Source organism: Phacochoerus africanus, chromosome 1 (assembly GCF_016906955.1).
Source record: "Phacochoerus africanus isolate WHEZ1 chromosome 1, ROS_Pafr_v1, whole genome shotgun sequence".
NCBI lineage: Eukaryota > Metazoa > Chordata > Mammalia > Artiodactyla > Suidae > Phacochoerus > Phacochoerus africanus.
In genome coordinates this window covers 162,109,314-162,127,941 of record NC_062544.1, presented here as the reverse complement: position 1 = coordinate 162,127,941, position 18,628 = coordinate 162,109,314, and the positions used below count along the sequence as shown (strand labels likewise).

General features: G+C 50.7%; 1 protein-coding gene across 1 annotated transcript in view; it reads right to left on the bottom strand.

The window, feature by feature from the left end:
* SPSB4 (splA/ryanodine receptor domain and SOCS box containing 4) overlaps positions 1–18,029 on the bottom strand; it is a 60,636-nt gene extending 42,607 nt beyond the window's left edge. Inside the window, exons 1-3 of the mRNA XM_047752193.1 lie at positions 17,963–18,029; positions 16,892–16,935; positions 15,224–16,040 (exon numbers count right to left, since the gene is read on the bottom strand). Coding sequence (XP_047608149.1) covers positions 15,224–16,040; positions 16,892–16,935; positions 17,963–18,029 — 928 coding nt within the window. The remainder of the gene's footprint in view (positions 1–15,223; positions 16,041–16,891; positions 16,936–17,962) is intronic.
* Between the last annotated feature and the right edge of the window lie 599 nt (positions 18,030–18,628).

Here is an 18,628-nt window from a genome sequence, read left to right as displayed (position 1 = left end):
AACTAATAACAAAGCCTGGGATGCAGTATCATTATTATAACTGTCACCACAGTGCTGACTTATTGAGTGTGTCCTACGTGTCACTTTATAGTTACTCTGTCACCAATCCTCACTCTGCAAGGCAGGTCATATTATCCTTGTTATACAAATGAGGAAACTAGGGTTCAGAGGAGTAATATAGCTGGAATCCTAGCCCAGGCTTGCCTGGTCCCAAAGACCATGCTCTTCAGAGCCATGACCTCTTACACGCACAAGCCACTTGCTCGGTGTGTGAGCCCTTTACGTGAATATTATGATACGTATCAGCTGTACAATAACCCTCCAAGGTTGCTACTATTATTATCATCCCTATTTCGAAGATAAGGAAACTAAGGAACAGAGAGATTTAAGTAACATACGCAAGGTCACACAGCAACCAGCAGCAGAGCCAGAATTGGAACCCAGGCAGTCTGAGGCCAGAGCCTGTGCTCCTAATGGCCACCCTCTGTGTCTCTTTCCTTGCTTTGCCTTCCCTTACTTCACGTGATCCTTCCAACAACCCCTCAAGGCAGGTCATTTGAACCCCATTTCACAGTAAAGGAAGCTAGGGCTTTGACACACAGCAGGTGTGAAATACAATGCATTTCCAGCTGTGAAAATAAAATAGCTCAGAGCTTTCCTCCAGTTCTTTCTGATTTTTCCTTACTGTATTATTTTCTGTATTATTCCAGAAAAGCTCTCGCTGGGGGATGAGGCTGCAGCTACCTTAGTGACACTGTACTCCTTTCTTGTCCCCCAGTCCACGCTCTAACAGCAGAGTCCGTTCTGCAGACTCTAGGCTTTGCTAAAGGGCAATGGATGCTTAAGGAGGCTGTAGATCAGAAACCAAATCAGACTGTGAGACACCAAGAAACCCTTCACCTAGAGTTGTGCTTAGCTCTAGGGCTGTGGAGAGTGGCTGGCCGTGTGCCTGGCTCTGTCTGCAGGAACTGCACCAAACACCTTGGGAATCCCTGGGGAGAGGACCTTCTGGCAGAAGACTAGCAAGACAAACACTGGGATGCATGCTGTTGGCTCCATGCCCACAATGAAGGGAGACATCATTAATTGAGCAGTGTTCATTCCCACAGAGGCAAGGAAAGGCCTTAGGATCCTCTGCAAAACAATGTTCTAGTCAGTACCTATTGATCAGAACTACATCTCTCAGCTTCCCTGCAGCTAGGAGTGGTATGTGATAACATTTTAACCACTGAGCTACACGTATAACAGCTATATGCAGCTAAACGTAGTAGGGTATTTCTGAGACATTGCTTTTAAGAGAGACAATGTGCCCTTCAGCTGGTCTTCCACCTACTTCTTGGAATGTGGGTGCCGAGGCTGGAGGTCTGGCAGCCATTTGGGATCATGAGATACCTTTGAGAAAGAAAATCACAAGCTGGGGAGATACAGCAGCAGGCAGAAAGAACCTGGGGCACTGATGACCTCAGAAAGCCCCACAGTATCCTTGGATTTCCTGTTCCTAGACTTATCTTAAGTGAGAGAGAAATGAACCTCTACACATGGTTAAGCCCATGTTCTTAGAGATTTGGGGTCACACACAATGAAACCTAATTCCTACAGATATATCTCTAATCCCCATGCATCCTCCAGGTGTGCTTCCAGCAGGTGCTCCAATTTGCAGACCCCTGACTCAAGCTGCTTCATGTTTTGAGCCAATACCTGCCTCATGCTGTTCCTCTGTCTGAAGCATACTCTCCCCTCCTCTAATTGGCAAACACCAAACCATCCTTCAAGGCAGTTCAAGTGCTCCCCTCTGAGAAGCTGTCCTGGATTCCAAGGTTAGAGTGCATCCACCCACCTTCTGAGTTATTATGGTGCTCTGAGTCTCCTGGTCATCCTGTCCTGTAATTATCTATAGTTGTCTCGGGAAGCTCCTGGTAGCAAGGCAATATCCAAGCTTCCTGTGGGCATAGGCAGAGGAAGCACAATGAATGTCTGTAAACAGTGAACAGTGTATGAATGAGTGCCTGGGAGAGTTAGACTTTCTATGCTATAGAAGCACCAGGAGGTGCTGTAGCCAAGGAAGGCTTCCTGGAGGAGGAGGTAGACAGTGGCATAAAGCATACCAGCTCAGGCTACAGAAAGTAGATACCAAAAACCCTTAAGAGATCTTTATATGGCTTAATGGAATGTCTCCAAGACAGTCTCTAAGCGTCTCTGAGAGGTCATGGCCCCCAGCTGCTGCCAGTGCCTGGATCACCAATTGGTAGTGATTGACAGGGCAGCTGCCTAAAGAATCTCCAAGGTCCTGGGTCGGGCAAGGGAGGGGTCAGGCATTGTTGGAAGCTGAGCCTACTCTGTGCTGGTGTTGTACAGCCATCTGGTTTGGGTCAGAGGTCTCCAGGGACAGGTTTGATTTATAGGCCAATGCAGCCCCCTGGGCAGCATGGGGGCAGGGCACAGGGAGGCCAGGAGGGGGGGGGGGAGGGGCCAGGCAAGGGCCCCCTCAGAGGCCAAAGGAGCACCACGTTTCCCACTCTCAGCCTGGAGTACTTCAGGTTGCTTTTAATAAACACTGCAAAAGAAAGTATTGGAGAAACCATTAAGACTTTATTGTGCGCCACTGTCTACCTGGGGCCTTATCTCAGGCTGTTATCATCTAGGAGAGGAAAGGAATCCTGGTGCACTCCATCCAGCAAAGTCCTGCCTGGGGGCTGTGTTGGACTTGCTGGCTGATAGGTTCCCTGAGTTCTCTTGGCCCCTTCCAGCACGGCCATCGCTCTGCACCTTCCAGATGACACCAAAGGGAAAGTACAAAGCGGCCGCAGCCCAGAGTGGCACAGCTAGGATTCAAACCAGGCTTTTTGCCTGACTTCAGAGACTTTCCCCTGACCTACAGGGCCTTCGCAGTGTTCTGGAGTTCAGAGGAGGAGGGGTAAGCAGGGGCCAGAGTCCAACAAGGAAGAGCTACAGAGAAAGACGTTGGAGGGTTGGTGGCTAAGAACGAGGCCGTGCCTTCATGTCTTCCAAGCTATACAGTCCTATGGAGCCTCCATCGACCCAGGTGTGCTCCAGCAGCACAGAGCAGAGTTGTCACTATGGACTGAAGTCATTAAAGAACACTTTACAAAGGAAGCTGGCATCTCTCTGTGCCTTGAACAAGGATAGCTTTAGGCAGGTGGAGACGGAGAGGACCGCATCCAGGCAAGGGGCACAGCACAGGCAAAAGGGTGCAGGTGAACTCTGCCTGGTGAGGTGGGGATGCTAGCCTGAGGACTAGGGGCCAGCTCCTGGGACAGGAGTTCTAAGAAGCCAGCTCTGGGGAGGGAGGCCACACACAAGGTCCATCTCCTTGGGCCTGCCCAGAGAAAGGGGTACAGTTAAGACACCCCACACACACCAGGACTGAGTCAGCTATGCTCTCCCCCTCCTTGCAGGAGGCGGAGAACATGGGGCCCAAGTGGGGCTGATGCCCTTCCCATGTCCTTTGCTGGACATGTCCTGAGATCAAGAGAGGCACCACCCAGGATTCTATTGGGGGCGGTGGGGGTGCAGAGCAAGGGGACAACAGTGACTCTCCTCTGAGAAAGCAAGAAGCACAGTTCCCCTGGGCCCTCCAAACAAGCAGGGGAGACCCTGTACCTGGCATTCCAGCTCCTTGGATATGGAAGGGGCCCCCACTGTCTAGTGAGGGCACCTGGGGCTCAGAGGGGCCTAGGTCACACTGTAAAATGTTGCCTTAAGCCCACACCTAGAGAAGTTCAGATCATTACTCTGAGGCTAAGCAAGGAGAGCAGGGAGCATTTCGGGTGTTGAAAATGCTGACAGTAATCAGAGGGAAGATGCCGGGGCAAGAAAGAGACATTGGAACCTGGAAGTCAGACTAGGGTCCAAATTCCAGTTCTGACCCTGCAACTATTTATCCTCTCACAGCCCCAGTTTCCTCATCTGTGAAATGGGCCATGACCCACTAAAAACGATTTAATGGGATGGTGTATGTATACATAAAGAACTTGATTGGGGGCAGGCAGATGTTCGGAAAACAGTTACTGTGACTTCTCTTCATGGCCAGTTTTGTTGAGAAGACCACCAGTTGCACGGCAAGACAGGTGAGATTCAACTCCCCTCTCTGTGCTCTGCGTGTCTGTGGTGGGGACTTCACGAAAGGCCAGAGCCAGACCTGAGCCATGAACCCATCCAGGGATGGGGTGCAGCAAGCAATCCATCATCCTCCATCAGCCAGACGTGTCACCTCCCAGTTAAGAATGCAGATGAAAGCCTATTTCATCATGAAACTAGACACCAGGAGACTTCCTGCCAAGCACACCCCTTGCGAGATGCTGGCAAAGACCCTCTATAGCCTTTGACCTCTGCCCTTGGTTTGTTTACACACAGTGGGGCCGGGGTCAGAGCTGAGATGAGCTGTGGGTTCAGAAAATGACAACCAGACCCAGGAAGACACACATGTGTGTCAGGGACAAGAAAAGAGTTGGAAGACTTGCAGAGCATAACTATGTGCTGGCGAAAGGCCACTAGGTCCGGAGGAAGGAGAAAGCCGGGGGCCCCTGTACAGTGGCCACCAGTGCCGTTCTGTTCAAAGGTGGTGTGAAAACGTGGACAGAAGCCACCTGCATGCTCAGGGCTGTGGAGACATGGGAAGATAAGGCTCAACCTTTCTCTGCCCAGGTGGAGAGACAGGATGGGCACCCCAGAACCTGAAAATCATCACTGAGGGCAGCTACAATTACAAGTTAACAGTGCCTTGTGAAGCCACCTCTACCATCTATGAAGGGCTCTCAAGAGTCTGGTTTTATCTCCATAACAACCATCTTTCTCATCCCTCCCCTTTCACCCTCAAGGAGGTGGAGGCTCAGCAGGTTCAAGGATATTCCCAAAGACACAGATCTAGCAAGGGGATCTGCTGCTCCCCAAACCTGCACCTAGGTGTCCTGGGCTCTTGACTCTCCAGTGCAGCTGCCCCTCCTCCCAACAGGGCTCCTGACCCCTGCTGTTCCCCAGGCCCTCCTCCTTGCATTCCTGTTTGGCCCCTCTCCTAGTTCTCCCCACCCAGGACCTGCAACATTCTCTGAGGTTTCCTGGTCCCAACTCCCTGTGGATGGGCATCTGTGCTGAATCTTCTTTCTGACCCACCATCCTCAAGCTGGGTTCTGGAGTAACTCATGGCAGAGCTGACCCTCCTCATAACACTGGCCCCAGAAATAGCCCCATGATGGAAACAGTGGCCTAGGTCCTCTCCATTAGGCTCTCCAGTCCTCCCAGTAGCTCTAAAGCATCACTGTCTACTATAGTTTGGGGCAAGGATGGAAATAATCTATATCTGCACTGTCTAATATGGTATCTGCCAGCTACATGGTGGCTATGGAGTACTTGAATGTGGCTAGTGCAACTGAAAACCTGGATTTTTAATTTGATTTTAATTAATTTAAACTTTAATGTACATAGCCACACATGCTAATGGTTACTGTATTGGACAGCACAGCTGTGTAAAGTTTGTCATCCAAAAAATCAGATGTGCAGACACTCTCTAGATATTAGATACCACAGAACAATGGAGACCTTTCTGGGACATCTTGACCAATCCCTTCCTTCCTGTGATGGAGAAGCAGAGGCACAGAGAGGGGAGATGATTTGCCTAAGGTCACACAGCTGGTTTCCATGCTGGAGGGGCTGAGCCAGGTTTCTTGGCTCCCAAAGTATTGCTCTTTTCAGGACCTATCCCCCTCTCTCTTTTCTAAGCACTTCCCCAAAACTAGTACCTGTAAACATGGGGCATCACTGTTTGCCCACCCACACCCCCTCCTACAAGACTTTGCACTCCCACCCACCCCCGAAGCCTCCTTCCAGCCAGTGCTGAGTTGATGGCATGATCAACTGCAACTGGGAAGTTTATAACACATACACATGCACCTTCCAGGGCCCACGGATTCAACAGATGAGGAACAGCTACAATCTGTGCTTCTCATACTCTCCCTGAGGTCCAGGCAGGTGTGCTAAGGGACCAGCTCAAGGACTTCCCACAACTAAGGGAACCAGCAGGAAGGAACCAACCCAGAGGCATCAATCAGAGGGCCCATGGGAACCCCTGCACCATTGGAGACTCTCAGGACTTTAAACCAAGATCTGGGAAAATAACATGCCAGCTAGCAGTGAGGCGGAAGCAGTCAGGGACCAGGAGCAGGGGCAGGGCCACAGTGAGCTAATCCCAAGGGACTTTCGAATTATGAGGGATCAGAGAAGACACAGAAGAGGCCAGGCAGGAGGGGGCCTGGGACAGATGTGCAGAGGGGGCAGCAGTGGGGTGCTGAGTGCATCCTGTTCCTGAGTTCACCAAGTCCTCTTGAAACCTTACACTTACCTGCTTCCCTGAGGCAACATGGGGCTCCCAGGGTCTGGACTTCCAAGGGAGCCCCAACTAAATGTCCCTCCTCTGATCAGTGCCTGGCCCCAGGGTGTCCTTTGTGAATGGCCCTGGGCTGTGACTCTGACCACACACCCTAGAGGCAGCCACCATCAGGGCGAAGACTGGATCCCACATGGCCCTCCCAGCAAGGTCCAGACACCAGGCAGAAAGCTGCTGTCTATCTCGTTAAACACTAGGGCAAAACTGCTCTTACCCTGGGACACCCTCGTAGATGAATTTTAAGGGAGAAACATCAACAAATAGGACAAGATCTGGAATGCTGCTATGGCTCCAAATGGATCGACTCAAACACTTCTACTTAAATGACTCCAAAGCAGGGACAAAGACGATGTCTCTGCTGGCGGCTCTGGCCCCTCGCTGCTCCACTGGGGTCATGGACCTGGGAGGTGTAAGAGATGGGGGCCTCAGGTGTCTGGTCAAGTGTGGTCCCAGGGGCCCAGGATGGGGCAGCCTGTACCCGTCAGGGCTCCCAGGAGGCGGGTCACCAAGCGGGGCTCACAGTTCTATTTATAGAAAGCGGCTGCTGTGGAGGATGAAGAACTGGGGAGAACCGGCTTGGCAGTATTTTCCAAGCTCACGCTGTCTCGGCTTAATTTCATCCCAAGCAAATAAATCATTAAGGAGGCACCGAGTCCTGGAAGATCTGATGAAGAAGGGCCATTAAACAGCACAGCCTTAACTTGAATTATGGAAGGCCTCAGACAAGCAGCCTTATTAGTGTCTGGGCTAGGCCATAACTCATGCTAACCACCCCCTTGCCTTAACCAAGGGACGAGATGGGGAGAAGCAACCAGCTCCCCGCCTCAGGCACAGCCCAGCAGGATGTCTGCTCTCCCAGTCCTTTAAACACCCTTCTCACTGCTCACTCAAGCCACTGCTTGCCCAGCAGCATCACCCCCTCGGGAAAGGGTGAGAATGGATGATTTGGCTGTGCTGTATTTAATGGTCTTCGCAGGCTGTGGCCAGCTTTGGGAAACCCTTCTGCTGAACACAAAGAAGCCAAGGCCTGGGACCACCCACAGAGCCATGAAAGACTCGCTATGACCCCCTGCGTCATGGAGGTGAGAGGCCTGGCCTCAAGCTTGCTGGATGGCTGCCTCCAAGCTCATGCAGTGAGCAGGCTCTTCGTCTCCCTCAGCCTCAGACTCCTCACATGTAAAGTGGGACAGCAGTGCCTTCTAACCCGTGCGGATCAAATGAAAGAAGAAGCATGGGCTGCTCACTAGTGTCTGTGTGGGGCTGTGGAGATTTAAATCAATGATGCACGCACAGCGCTGAGCAGTATCTGGCCTCTTGTAAATGCTCACTCGACGACTGTTTAACACAGAGCTGTTTCTAATCCCTTCCCAAACAAAGTCGTCCTCATGAGAAATTCATGGATAACAGTGTGGATCCACTTGGGTACACCAACTTGGGTCCCAGGACACATGAACTGAGTCCCCTGTGGTTGGGGAAGATGAGAACGTGAGGGAAGCAGGTCTGGATAGAAGAGGGAGAGGCTGCAGAAGGCACTGTGGGTGTGGGGGAGGCACAGGACTCACCCTTGCACCAGCCAGGCAGGAGGGGTAGTGGGCAGAACCTGCTGGGCCACCCTGGGCCTCACTGGGGTGAGGGAAGCAGGCCGTTTCCAACAAAGAGGTCAGCACAGACCAAGGCACAGAGGGACAAGCAGGATCAGAGCGGAGTTAGGCAGGGGGACAGAGGGGAGAAGGGGCCAAGATGTGTCTGTGGAAACCTTGCCCTACAGTCCTAACTCACTGCCTTCCCAGCAGCACCCACACGGGTCACGCCTATGCCCATCTGTAGGGGTGAGAATGGAAGGGCTGGCTGTGCCGTATTTAAGGGTGACCAAGCACTACGGGAGTGGGAGCTACAGACACCAGCTTCAGGAAGTCCTTCTGCTAAACAGATTGCCTGATGCCTCAACAGGCTACATCAGAGCATCACCAGGATCCTGTCAGAAGTGTATGGTTTGGGGCCCTACCCAGATCTACTAAGTCAGAATCTGCTTTTAACAAGATCCTCAGCTGACCTGAGTGTACATGAAGATTTGAGAAGCATAGCTGACAAGCAGTTTTTTGGGGGAGTCCTAGCATCATGCCAAATTTACAGGTCTGAGATGTTAGGAAAATCTAGGCCCAGGTCATCCACGTAGTAAATAGATTAGTTATGTCCAGTCCTGACTGTGCTGGACCCCCTCATGCTATGGTCTGAGTGGGGTAAGGTCTCTGACATGTGGGAGGCACTGAGAAGCCAAGGAGGGTCTTCCTATGTGTGGAATGTGGAGGTGGGGGAGCCCCTATTCTAAACTCCATCCAAGCAAAGGCCCTTCCCCCCACCTATCCTTCTCCTCCTAAACTCCCATGTCCTCCTTCATCTACACTGGGTTTTTCAATACAGACTCATAAACTGCACCGAATTTGCATTCGCTAGTTTCTGGTGAGGTGCACTGCCAAGGGGGATTGGAGGCCAAGGTTTTAGTTCTGATTCTGCTGCTTATGAGTAGGTGACCTTGGGCAAGTCCTTCCAGCTCTCTGGCCCATTCAGCTCCCACATGAAAAATGTGGGTCTTGCATGGGCTGCCACACAGCAGGTTCCAGCCCTAATGCCTGGGGCCTGCCTGCACCCTGGCCAGTCCCTAAAAGGTAGAGACTAGCTGCTTCTTCCCACTTCCCTTTCCTTCAAGGTCCAGTAGCAGCTAGCCCACAGCCAGGCCTAGGACCATCTGTTCAGAGGCAGATGCTGCCCCTCAGGCCCACCACCTCACAGCACACCCAGGTGAATACACATGTGGGCACAGCTGGTGAGGACCCCACCTGTTTGGATGTCCTTGCTGAACACAAGCTTACCAGGCAAGTCACCACCTGGAGCTACAAAGTGCCTGAACCAGACATTTAGCTGGAAACCTTTAAAACTGCTCATAGGGAAGGCTGAGCAATTCCAGCTTGTTTGTGACCAACCCACGGTGGCCTCTGAACCTCAGCTGGCATCTCCATCATGTATCTTAAAGAGAAAAGAGTCAAAAAACTCCTCAAACCAGGAATTCCCATCATGGCTCAGAGGTAATGAATCCGACTAGTATCCATGAGGACATGGGTTCGATCCCTGGCCTTGCTCAGTGGGTTAAGGATCTGGAGTTGCTGTGAGCCACTGGTGTAGGTCGCAGACATGCCTCTGATCTTGCATTGCTATGGCTGTGGCATAGACTGGCAGCTGTAGCTCCCATTGGACCCCTAGCCTGGGAACTTCCATATGCCGCAGGTGTGGCCCTAAAAAAACAAACAAAAAAAAACCCTCCGCAAATCAATGTACTCCCTTGTGCGGAATCTCTCATTCACAATATGGACACAAATTTAATAACAGTAATTATTTCTACATCTAATAACACAAAGTAATTTTACCAACTTATGGGAGCTGTAATAGAATCGACAATTTTTAAACCTACCTTTTTAGATACCTACTAATATTCCAGGCACTAGCCCAGTCACTTCATATATGACCCACAATCCTGATGCCTTTCTATTACTATTATAGATGAGGAAACTGAGCTTCAGGGATGAAGTGACTCAGGGCCATGGATAAATAGCAGCCAAGTCAGGACTGGAAGAACCTTGAGCCACACTTATTCCCCCTACTCCAGGCTGTGGCCCTCTGAGAAAGACAGCAGCTTCATGTTGGCCCTTGGTGACACTTGTCCCAAATGGACCTGCATTTCAAAGCTCCCTTCTGCAGTCAGGACTTTTTGGACTGACCTGCTCATGATAGTGTTAGATGTGAAAAACAAAAACAAAAACAACCCTCAAAGCAGGGCCACAGTATCTGAACGAAAACTTGTTCCAGCTGATAATCTCCTTTTTGTAAAAAACAAAGGGTGGGTGGGCAGTTTCTGAATGTTGAGATCCTAAATGGAATTGCCAGGCCATTGTGCAGCCTCTGCTTGGCCTGGGTGCAGGGACAGATGTGCTGTGCACTGCACACAATGAGGGGTGGAAATGGGTCACTCTGGGGTCAGGCTTCAAGGTGACGGCAGCTCAGAACCAGCCCCATTCCATTCCAGCCAACTGTTGACTCCCATCCCACTGTGGTGGAGAAAACAAAGCTAAGCAGGTGGTAGGAGGTCAGCACATTAACATGCACTTATTGAGCACTTACTGTGTACTCTGCTATAGGGGTGGCTGAGAAGGCGATCATGCAGTCCCCACCTCAAAGAACTGCCACTTTTAGCAGTAGTAGCAGCAGCAGCAATAACAAAACAGCAAAACACACTTCTTATGGACCTGTTTTGTACAAGAAAGGGGCCAGGGGGCCTCACCGTGCTGACACATACCCCAAGTAAGGATGGTCTGCATTGTACAACTCAAATGATCGTAGTCCACCAATGAGAAAACTTCTCAAAAGCAAAGTAATATGATTGTGCTGTTTATTAAATTAGAAACCAAATCATTCATGAGCATTCATCAGGTGCTTGAGATGAGCTCAGTACTGGGCACAGCACAGTCAGTAATGTGGGATAAGCATGTCACATTGACAGCTCCCCTCCACCTTGCACCTATTGTGGGCCAGACGCTGGACCACGCTGTGTTTCTGCATCAGTCCTAATATACTGCATTTCGGCAAGGTACATATCATAATTCCCACTGCACAGATGGGAAAACTACACTTGAGGATGTCTATTAGCCAGAGGGGACAAAAATAAAATTCCAATCAGGATCAAGAATTTATTCTCAAGATGGGAAACTGCCTAAATGTCCAAAAGTAAGGGCCTGAATAATCAAATAATGATACCACCATACCATGGAAACCCATGCAGCTGTTAATAAGGATGGAGGAAGCTCTACATTAATCATATTAAACAATCACCAAGATCTATTACGGGGGAAAACGAGATGCAGGGATGTGTTCACAGTATGATCACATTTATGCGAAACTCCTCTGTCATAAAATTCTGGAAGGACATAGGCGAGAGTATTAACTGTGGATGCCAGCAGGAAGAGGAGCCAGGGAGCTACAGAGTGGTGGTATTTCACCAGGCACGCTTTTGTGGTATTTAAATGTGTTTGCCACATGCACAGCTCACCATTCAAAAGTAAACGCATCCATATTTTAAAGTCCCTAGTCTGCCCACTTGCCTACACATGCTTCCTGGATGACCATATGAGCCCTCAGTCCCACACCCACCTGGGGAAAGGAGGCATACATGAGTGGAAAAGTGAGTGAATGGGGCAAATGGGGGGAGGGCTCAGTGCTGAATTGCAGGTGCAGGGGACAGAGCCCTGGGCTAAGGGCTGGGGTGAGCTGGAGTCAGGGCAGAAAGACATGATGGGTGGCAAAGCAGAGAGCAGTCCTTGACCAGGGTCAGGAGGGAGGAGGAGCAAAGGCCAAAGGTCAGGGAGGCTGGAGGATCGTGCCACCCAGGAGACACACGGGAGCCGGAGAGGAAGGTCGGGAGTACAGTGCAGACGGCTCTGGCAAGGGGACAATGTCCTTGCAGTCATCCTGGTAGAAAATTCTTGCTGGCCTTCATCAATACCAGAAGCCTTGGCTGGCAGCCAGCCTCCTCTGCCGAGCTGTTGCGCCAATAAATACTTGTTGGCAGATCAATTAAACCATCTAGGAACGACGTCTGGGACGACAGTTTCCCTGCCTCCAAGCAGGTGGACAAGCCCTCCCTGCCAATCAGGGCTGAGATCCGAAGGTTCCCACCCTCCACCACCCAGAAGGTCAGCCCTGGACTCTCACACCTGTAATTTGTAACCGGTGGGCAGAGTGGTGGCAGGGCTGGCCCAGGCAGCAGGAAGCAGGGCACAGGCGTGGGCACAACCTGGGTTTCAATACAGCTCTGCCAGTGGCTAGCAGTGTTGCCCTGGGCTCACTCTAAACCTCTCTAAGATTCAGTGTCCTCGTCTATAAGATGGGGACACTAACAATAGCATTACCTCAAAGTTTACTGTGTGGACTGAAAAAAAAAACCGGTAAAACACTTGGCCTGGGCATAGAGTATGGGTGGTGTCCCCTAAAATGTATAATTATTATGACCCCCAAATCAAAGCTGCTCCATCTGGGGCCCCCTCTTCCCTTTCTGTGTCACTTGAATACTACTCACCACCCAAGAACTCCAAGGCAGGAGACAAAGCCGTTCTGTCAGCCCTCCTGGCCGCTGGCATGTGGAAGGAGCAGCAGGGGGGCTGGGGAAGCAATTCCGGAAACCAGCCTGGAGCTGATTCCAAAGGCCTGGCCCATCCCAGGGGCGACCCTCACAGCAGTTGGGACATTTTCAGTGACATTCCCCTGTTGGCAACCAAAGCATGTCTGATTCACAGCCACTGCTGGGGCTGTCTTTATGCAGCAAGCTTTTCAGAACACCCCACAGAGTTCTGCGCTAAGCCAAGAGCTTTGAGGGCTCAGAGGTGAAGCTGGTGGGAGGGACAGCAACTCAGGACCTCCCCCCACCTCACCATTGAAGGAAAGGGTCCATCCTTTGTTGAGTGGCCACCCAGCCTGGTGGAGCAGCCTCTCCTGTTCCTTCTCTGCCTGCCTTGTCTGTAAACATCTCCACAAGGGGCCCAGTCTGCCTCAGTGTGAATCCTGATTCCCTCCAGTTATGAGCTCTGTGGCCTTGAGCAGCTCACTCAAGCTCTCTGGGCTTCCATTTCTTCATCAGAAAATGAAGATGATAATACAGGTATTAGCTCAAAGAGTTGTTACAAGCATTAAATGAATTAAAATTTGTAAAGGGCTTAGAATTGAGCCCAGCACAGACTAAGCACCAGAGAAATGTTAGTTGGCAGTGGTGGTATTACTGCTGTTATTATTTGGGTCCTAGACCCAGTCATCTGGAGCCAGTTTGCCTGTTTGTCCGGCCTTGGTACAATGCTTGCCAGCTCACAGAGACGGCAGAGACCTGCAGCTTTTTATGATAAAGCCCCTGAGCTGTTTTGCTCCATGATGTAGGTGAAGAACACGTTTGTAATAGGAAAATGCATTTCCAAAAGCTCTTGTCCTCCACAAACATGTACTTCAGAGTTAAATGCAGTTAGTTCTAAGTCTTGCTTTTATAGTCACAAAAATTCAAAAACTGAAAAAAAATGACATCTGTTAACTTCCTTCCTTCACCTTGGAGGAGAAGCCTCTACTGAGGCCACTTTTTTTTTTTTTTTAATTCCCAGGACCTGGCCCAGTTCACCTAATCAAAACGGTAAGCACCAGTTGCTGTGGGCCTGCTCTGTGCTGGCGAGCTTCATCATGCCTGTTTTACAAAGGAGAACACTGAGGTCCAGACAGAGGAGGCAATCATTGTCCACAGCCTCCTGGTGAGTGCTGAGGCCAGACTCTAACCCCATCTGTTCTCCCCACCATGATCTTGTGAGGAAGCAACCCCAGGGAGCAGCCCCCCTTTTCTGCTCTGGAGCCCGTCTCTGATCGCAGCTCCTTATCTGAATCCGGGCACCTGCCTTCAGGTCCACAACCAACGTTAGCTCAGAATTCTCCTCAAGCACAGAACTCCATCTTGGGTCATTTTACCTGCCCAAGGACTCCCTAGGGCCAAACCCTTTTTGATGTCCAGGATTCACTGGACCTCAGCCCAGATCACTGGCTACAGGCATCCCACAGTCCCTTCCCAACCAGCCCTTGTCAGACTCCCCTGCAGCCTGTCCTTTGGTGGCTCACCCTGCAGTCAGGGCTTGTCTCACTGACCATGGGCCTTTTAAAGCCCAGAAAAGCCGAGCTCCGCTTTTCTGCAACCACACACTGTCCAAGATAGAAAACATCACTTCTGCCTGGAGAAGGGGATTCAACATGGGATAGACAACCACGGGCACCCCTGTCCAGGGGCCACCATGCCTCCCTGAGTGACTTCCTCTGAAAACCAATAACCATGTTTATTACTACGATTTTTAAGCTGCCTCACAGGCTGATTGTGTATGTAAAATGAGAAGAGGCCTTAGAGTTGTCAGGAGTCAAACCCAGCAGCCTGTGGGCTTATCTGCAACCTTGCAAGGATGTTTTGTTTACCTACATGGTGTTTTTAGTAGCTGCCAACTTTAAAAGTTGGAATAGATCGCACAAAATCTAGATTTCTGGGTCCTCTTGAACAAAACCCAGAAGATTCCACACCTTGTGGCTCTCACTCCCACAAGGCAATAATCAGCTAGATGCCCCCTTTAACAGAGAGTTCAGCAGGAAGACCTAGATCTGAGTGTTCAGCTTCTGCATACATTAGGTGTTCAATAAGTGATAGTTATTATTATCATTACTTATTATTTATAAGTACAGATATAACTCGAGTTATATTAGTAACTGAAGTGCAGGGATTCAAAGGCAGGGACTACTGAATTCTCCTCCCACTGTGAACTTGAAGCCAGGCAGAGGAGATGTCATTTTGCACAACCCTTATACAGACTGAAAAGTTTGTAATTAGTATCAACACTCAAATCATGCATTAGGTGCCATTCTAAGCACTTCAGATATATTATTATCTTATTGATTTCTCACAATATTCCTGAGCTAGATTACTATCATTATGCCATTTTTGCAGATAGGGAAACTGAGGCATGGCCCAAGATCACCAGGAGAGCAAAAGAGTCAAGACCCAACCCAGGAGCCTGGCCTCAGAGTCCACGTCCTCACCGCAACTCCACACGACAGGATAATCCCAAGTGCTGACAGAGGATGAGGCCTCACCTGTTTTACACACCTGCCGCCCCCCGCTACCTCCCTCCCAAACTCCACTAGAGGCAGGCAGCCTCTGAACACCCCCGGACCTCTTATCCACTCCCGCCCCCCTCAGGAGGCTGCACTTACGGTCAAGGCCGTTGATATAGCGCATGGTGACTTCGCAGTGGCCCCACACGGCACTCACCACCGGATACAGCTTCTTGCCCTTGAGGCCACGGAAGGCCACACCCAGGTACTGGCCATCGACGACGAAGCTGAGCGTGCCCTCGTCCATGTCCAGCACCACGAGCAGCGAGTCGGGCAGCGCGAAGGCCTCCTCAGGCCCGAGGAAGGCGGGGTAGGCCACACCGGGCCGGTTCTTGCCGTCGTGGTAGAGGCGGCTGCGGCCCAAGTCCCAACCCCACGACTCGGCGTCGCTGCCCACCAGCGCCGTGTAGCCCACCGAGTGCAGCGGGGCGCGCGCCGTGGCCACGCCCACCACGGCGTGCGTGCCCCGCTGCCGCGCCGGCCAATGGATCTGCCAGGCGTGCAGGCCGCGGGCGTGGCCCACCTTGCCGCGTATGCCGTCAGTGCTCTGAGCTACTGGGTGCCGGTGGAAGGTGAGTCGATCGTCATCCTTGACGAAGACGTTGAGCGAGCGGTCCTCGTGGTTCCACGCGTTCCGCAGCTGCACCGCCAGCCCCGCTGCCGGCATGTCCAGTAGCTGGTCTAGCCGCGCCGGCCGCCCCGGCTCCGCTCCCCGCAGCTCGCGTTTGGCTGGCCGCAGTGCCGGCTCTCGCACCTCCACCGACTTGAGGCTCCCGAGAGCTTCTGGCCCATGGCTTGCTGCCGGGACGGGGCCGCTGCCGGCCACCGCTACCTTATGGGAGCTTCCACGCCCCGCAGCCAGGGATGGGCCACGGAGCTGGAAACCAGGCTTCCGGACCGTATGCGTCCACAGCCTCTACGGGGCTGGGGCAGGGGCCCAAGCTCCTGGAAGGAAGCAAAAGACCTGGTTATAACAGCAGCTTCGACCTCCACTTATGCCCATGCCTTGACTGGGCCCTTGACATGCATTAATAATGATAACTAATGAATAGAATGATATCTGCACTTCTCTAGTACTTGCCAGATGCCAGGCACTCTTCTAAATGATTCACATTTATTAGCTCATTTAATTCTTAAAACTTCCCTGTAAGACGTATTCATTATTATTCCCATTTCATAGATGAGAAAAGTAAAGAGCAGAGAGGAGATAAGTACTTAACCAAAGTCCCACAGCTAGTAAGGGGCTGATCCAAGATTCACAGTGAGCCCCTGTTCTGCTCTTTGAGCAGTCATGGGCAATTTTATTTTAGAAATAAGGACCAAGCCCAGAGAAGGTGCGATTTGCTCAAAATCACAGAACCTGGAGAATCCTGGTGCATTTAGTCCCAAGAAACAAGCCCTGTACCAAGCCTGGGGGGACACATTACCCAAGGTATGCAGTGAAGATATGGAAAGGTGTGGCCCAATGGTTTCCATCCCTGGCTTCCCTGAGGAGCTCAAATAGCATCTAAAGTGCAGCCAGGCTTGAGAAGCCAGGCACAAAGCAAGGATCTACCAAGGTCACCTAGGGCCGTGAACATGGACATAAGGCAACCATCTGAAGATGGGGGGGGGTCTCCTTGGAAGGTGAGCCAGAGGCAGGGAGATAAGGGAGTTAGTGTCCAGGCTTTAGAGTCAGAGACTAGATGTCCACATCCCTCTCTGCATCTCTGAGCTGTGTGTCCACAGGAAGTTCTCTTAGTCTCTCTAAGACTCCAGTTTCCTCACCTGTAAAATGGGGAGAAAATGCTCCCTCTGGGTGACGTGGAAATCTGAGAGACAATATCAAGGGCCAAGCCTGAGGTGCTGTAGGCATGTTTTCCTTGCTGGCTCTATCTTCTGGGCATCCTGCACGTGCCCCTTCCCTTTGCATGGGCAAGCTCTTTCTCTGAGCACATACTCACCATTAACAGCTTTAACCCTAAACAATCTCCTCCGAGACAAATCCTGGTTTTCAGGGAGGAGGACTTGGCCACCATCACTAAGAGACCAGTCAGAACCCAGAGTGCTTGGGCTGTTTGGTATGGGGAAAGATGGAGCGCTGAGCCCTGCAAAGGCATGTACCCTCCCCTCCCTGCTGGGCTCAGAACAACTTCCCTTGAGACAGACCAGGATACAGGCGTCTTTCATGCCCAGACCTAACTGGCTATGACCTCCCACCCAAACAGTGGCACACTCCCAGCCAAAGTGCCATACAGTACAGGCAGCAATGCTGTGCATTGCTTTTTTAACCCTCCGATTTTAGTCTCAACTCCCATTTTTTTCCTTTCAATTGTCAGACCCCAGCTTCAGCTCATGTAGACCCTATCCAGAGAGCTCTGGCTAATGTTTATCTAAGGGAATACCAGAATACATAAAAATTTGCAAACACTAGACAGTTCTAAGATAGCAGAGTAGAGTTACTCCTTTTCATATCCAAAATCACCCCAAATAAAAGAGAAAGAGAAACAGGAATGCAAATTCTATCTTCAGCAAAACTAGAACACATTTGTAATCCAAACCACAATGTATAAGGAAAAGGCTGCCAAAAAAAAAAAAAAGGTAAAGCGCTGCCAAAAGCAGTGAAGATCAGACGAGGTGTGAGAAAACACCTACGGAAGACACCTGTGGCTGCACGTCTCAGATGAAGATGGCAGAGCCAGCCAGTAGCTGGCACTCTCTGAGGGAAAAAAAAAAAAAAAAAAAAAAGATTCCTAATCAGGAACAGTGGAAACAGGGTACGTGGTCTAGCAGTGGACCTGCCTCCGACACTGTGGGGAAAGAGGAGGGCAGGGCTAACAGAGAAAACCACAGTCCTACCATCTTCACAGGAAGCAGTGTGCTGGTGAGGCAGAGTGGGAGAAGGGCCTGAACTGGGGAAGCCCATGGCTGCAGATCCCTGCTGACTGGGCAGAAGCTAAAAGAAGTCACTGCCATGGTCCTGTGAACAAAGTTACCATGAACCAGGAAGCAATCCTGCTCTCCTAAATATCTCCTGGCACCTCCTCTACCCACATCCCCCTCAAAATACTGATCCAGGAAGATTTGCCTCTTCCAAAGAGAAACCAGGACATGGTATAGGCAAAGATGCTGGAAAAGAAATAAAGGAGGAAAAGAACTGGAAAATATATGGCAAACCAAGAAAATTCCCCAAAAAAGGCTGTCACAAAGCAAATAAAAATTGTGACCAAATTTGTAAACTATTTTTGTGATCACGTAATTTCAAAAGGTAGACAACTAGTACAGCCTAAAAAAACCAAAAGGATTAAATACATTTTACATAGTTACAAAGGCAACCTCCAGAAGAGTTCAAAATAAACTACGAAAGTTCCTCAGAGTTCCCGTAGTGGCACAGTGGAAACAAATCTGACTAGCGTCCATGAAGATGCAGGTTTGATCCCTGGCCCCACTCAGTGGCTTAAGGATCTGGCATTGCCATGAGCTGTAATGTAGGTCACAGACTCAGCTTGGCTCTGGCGTTGCTAT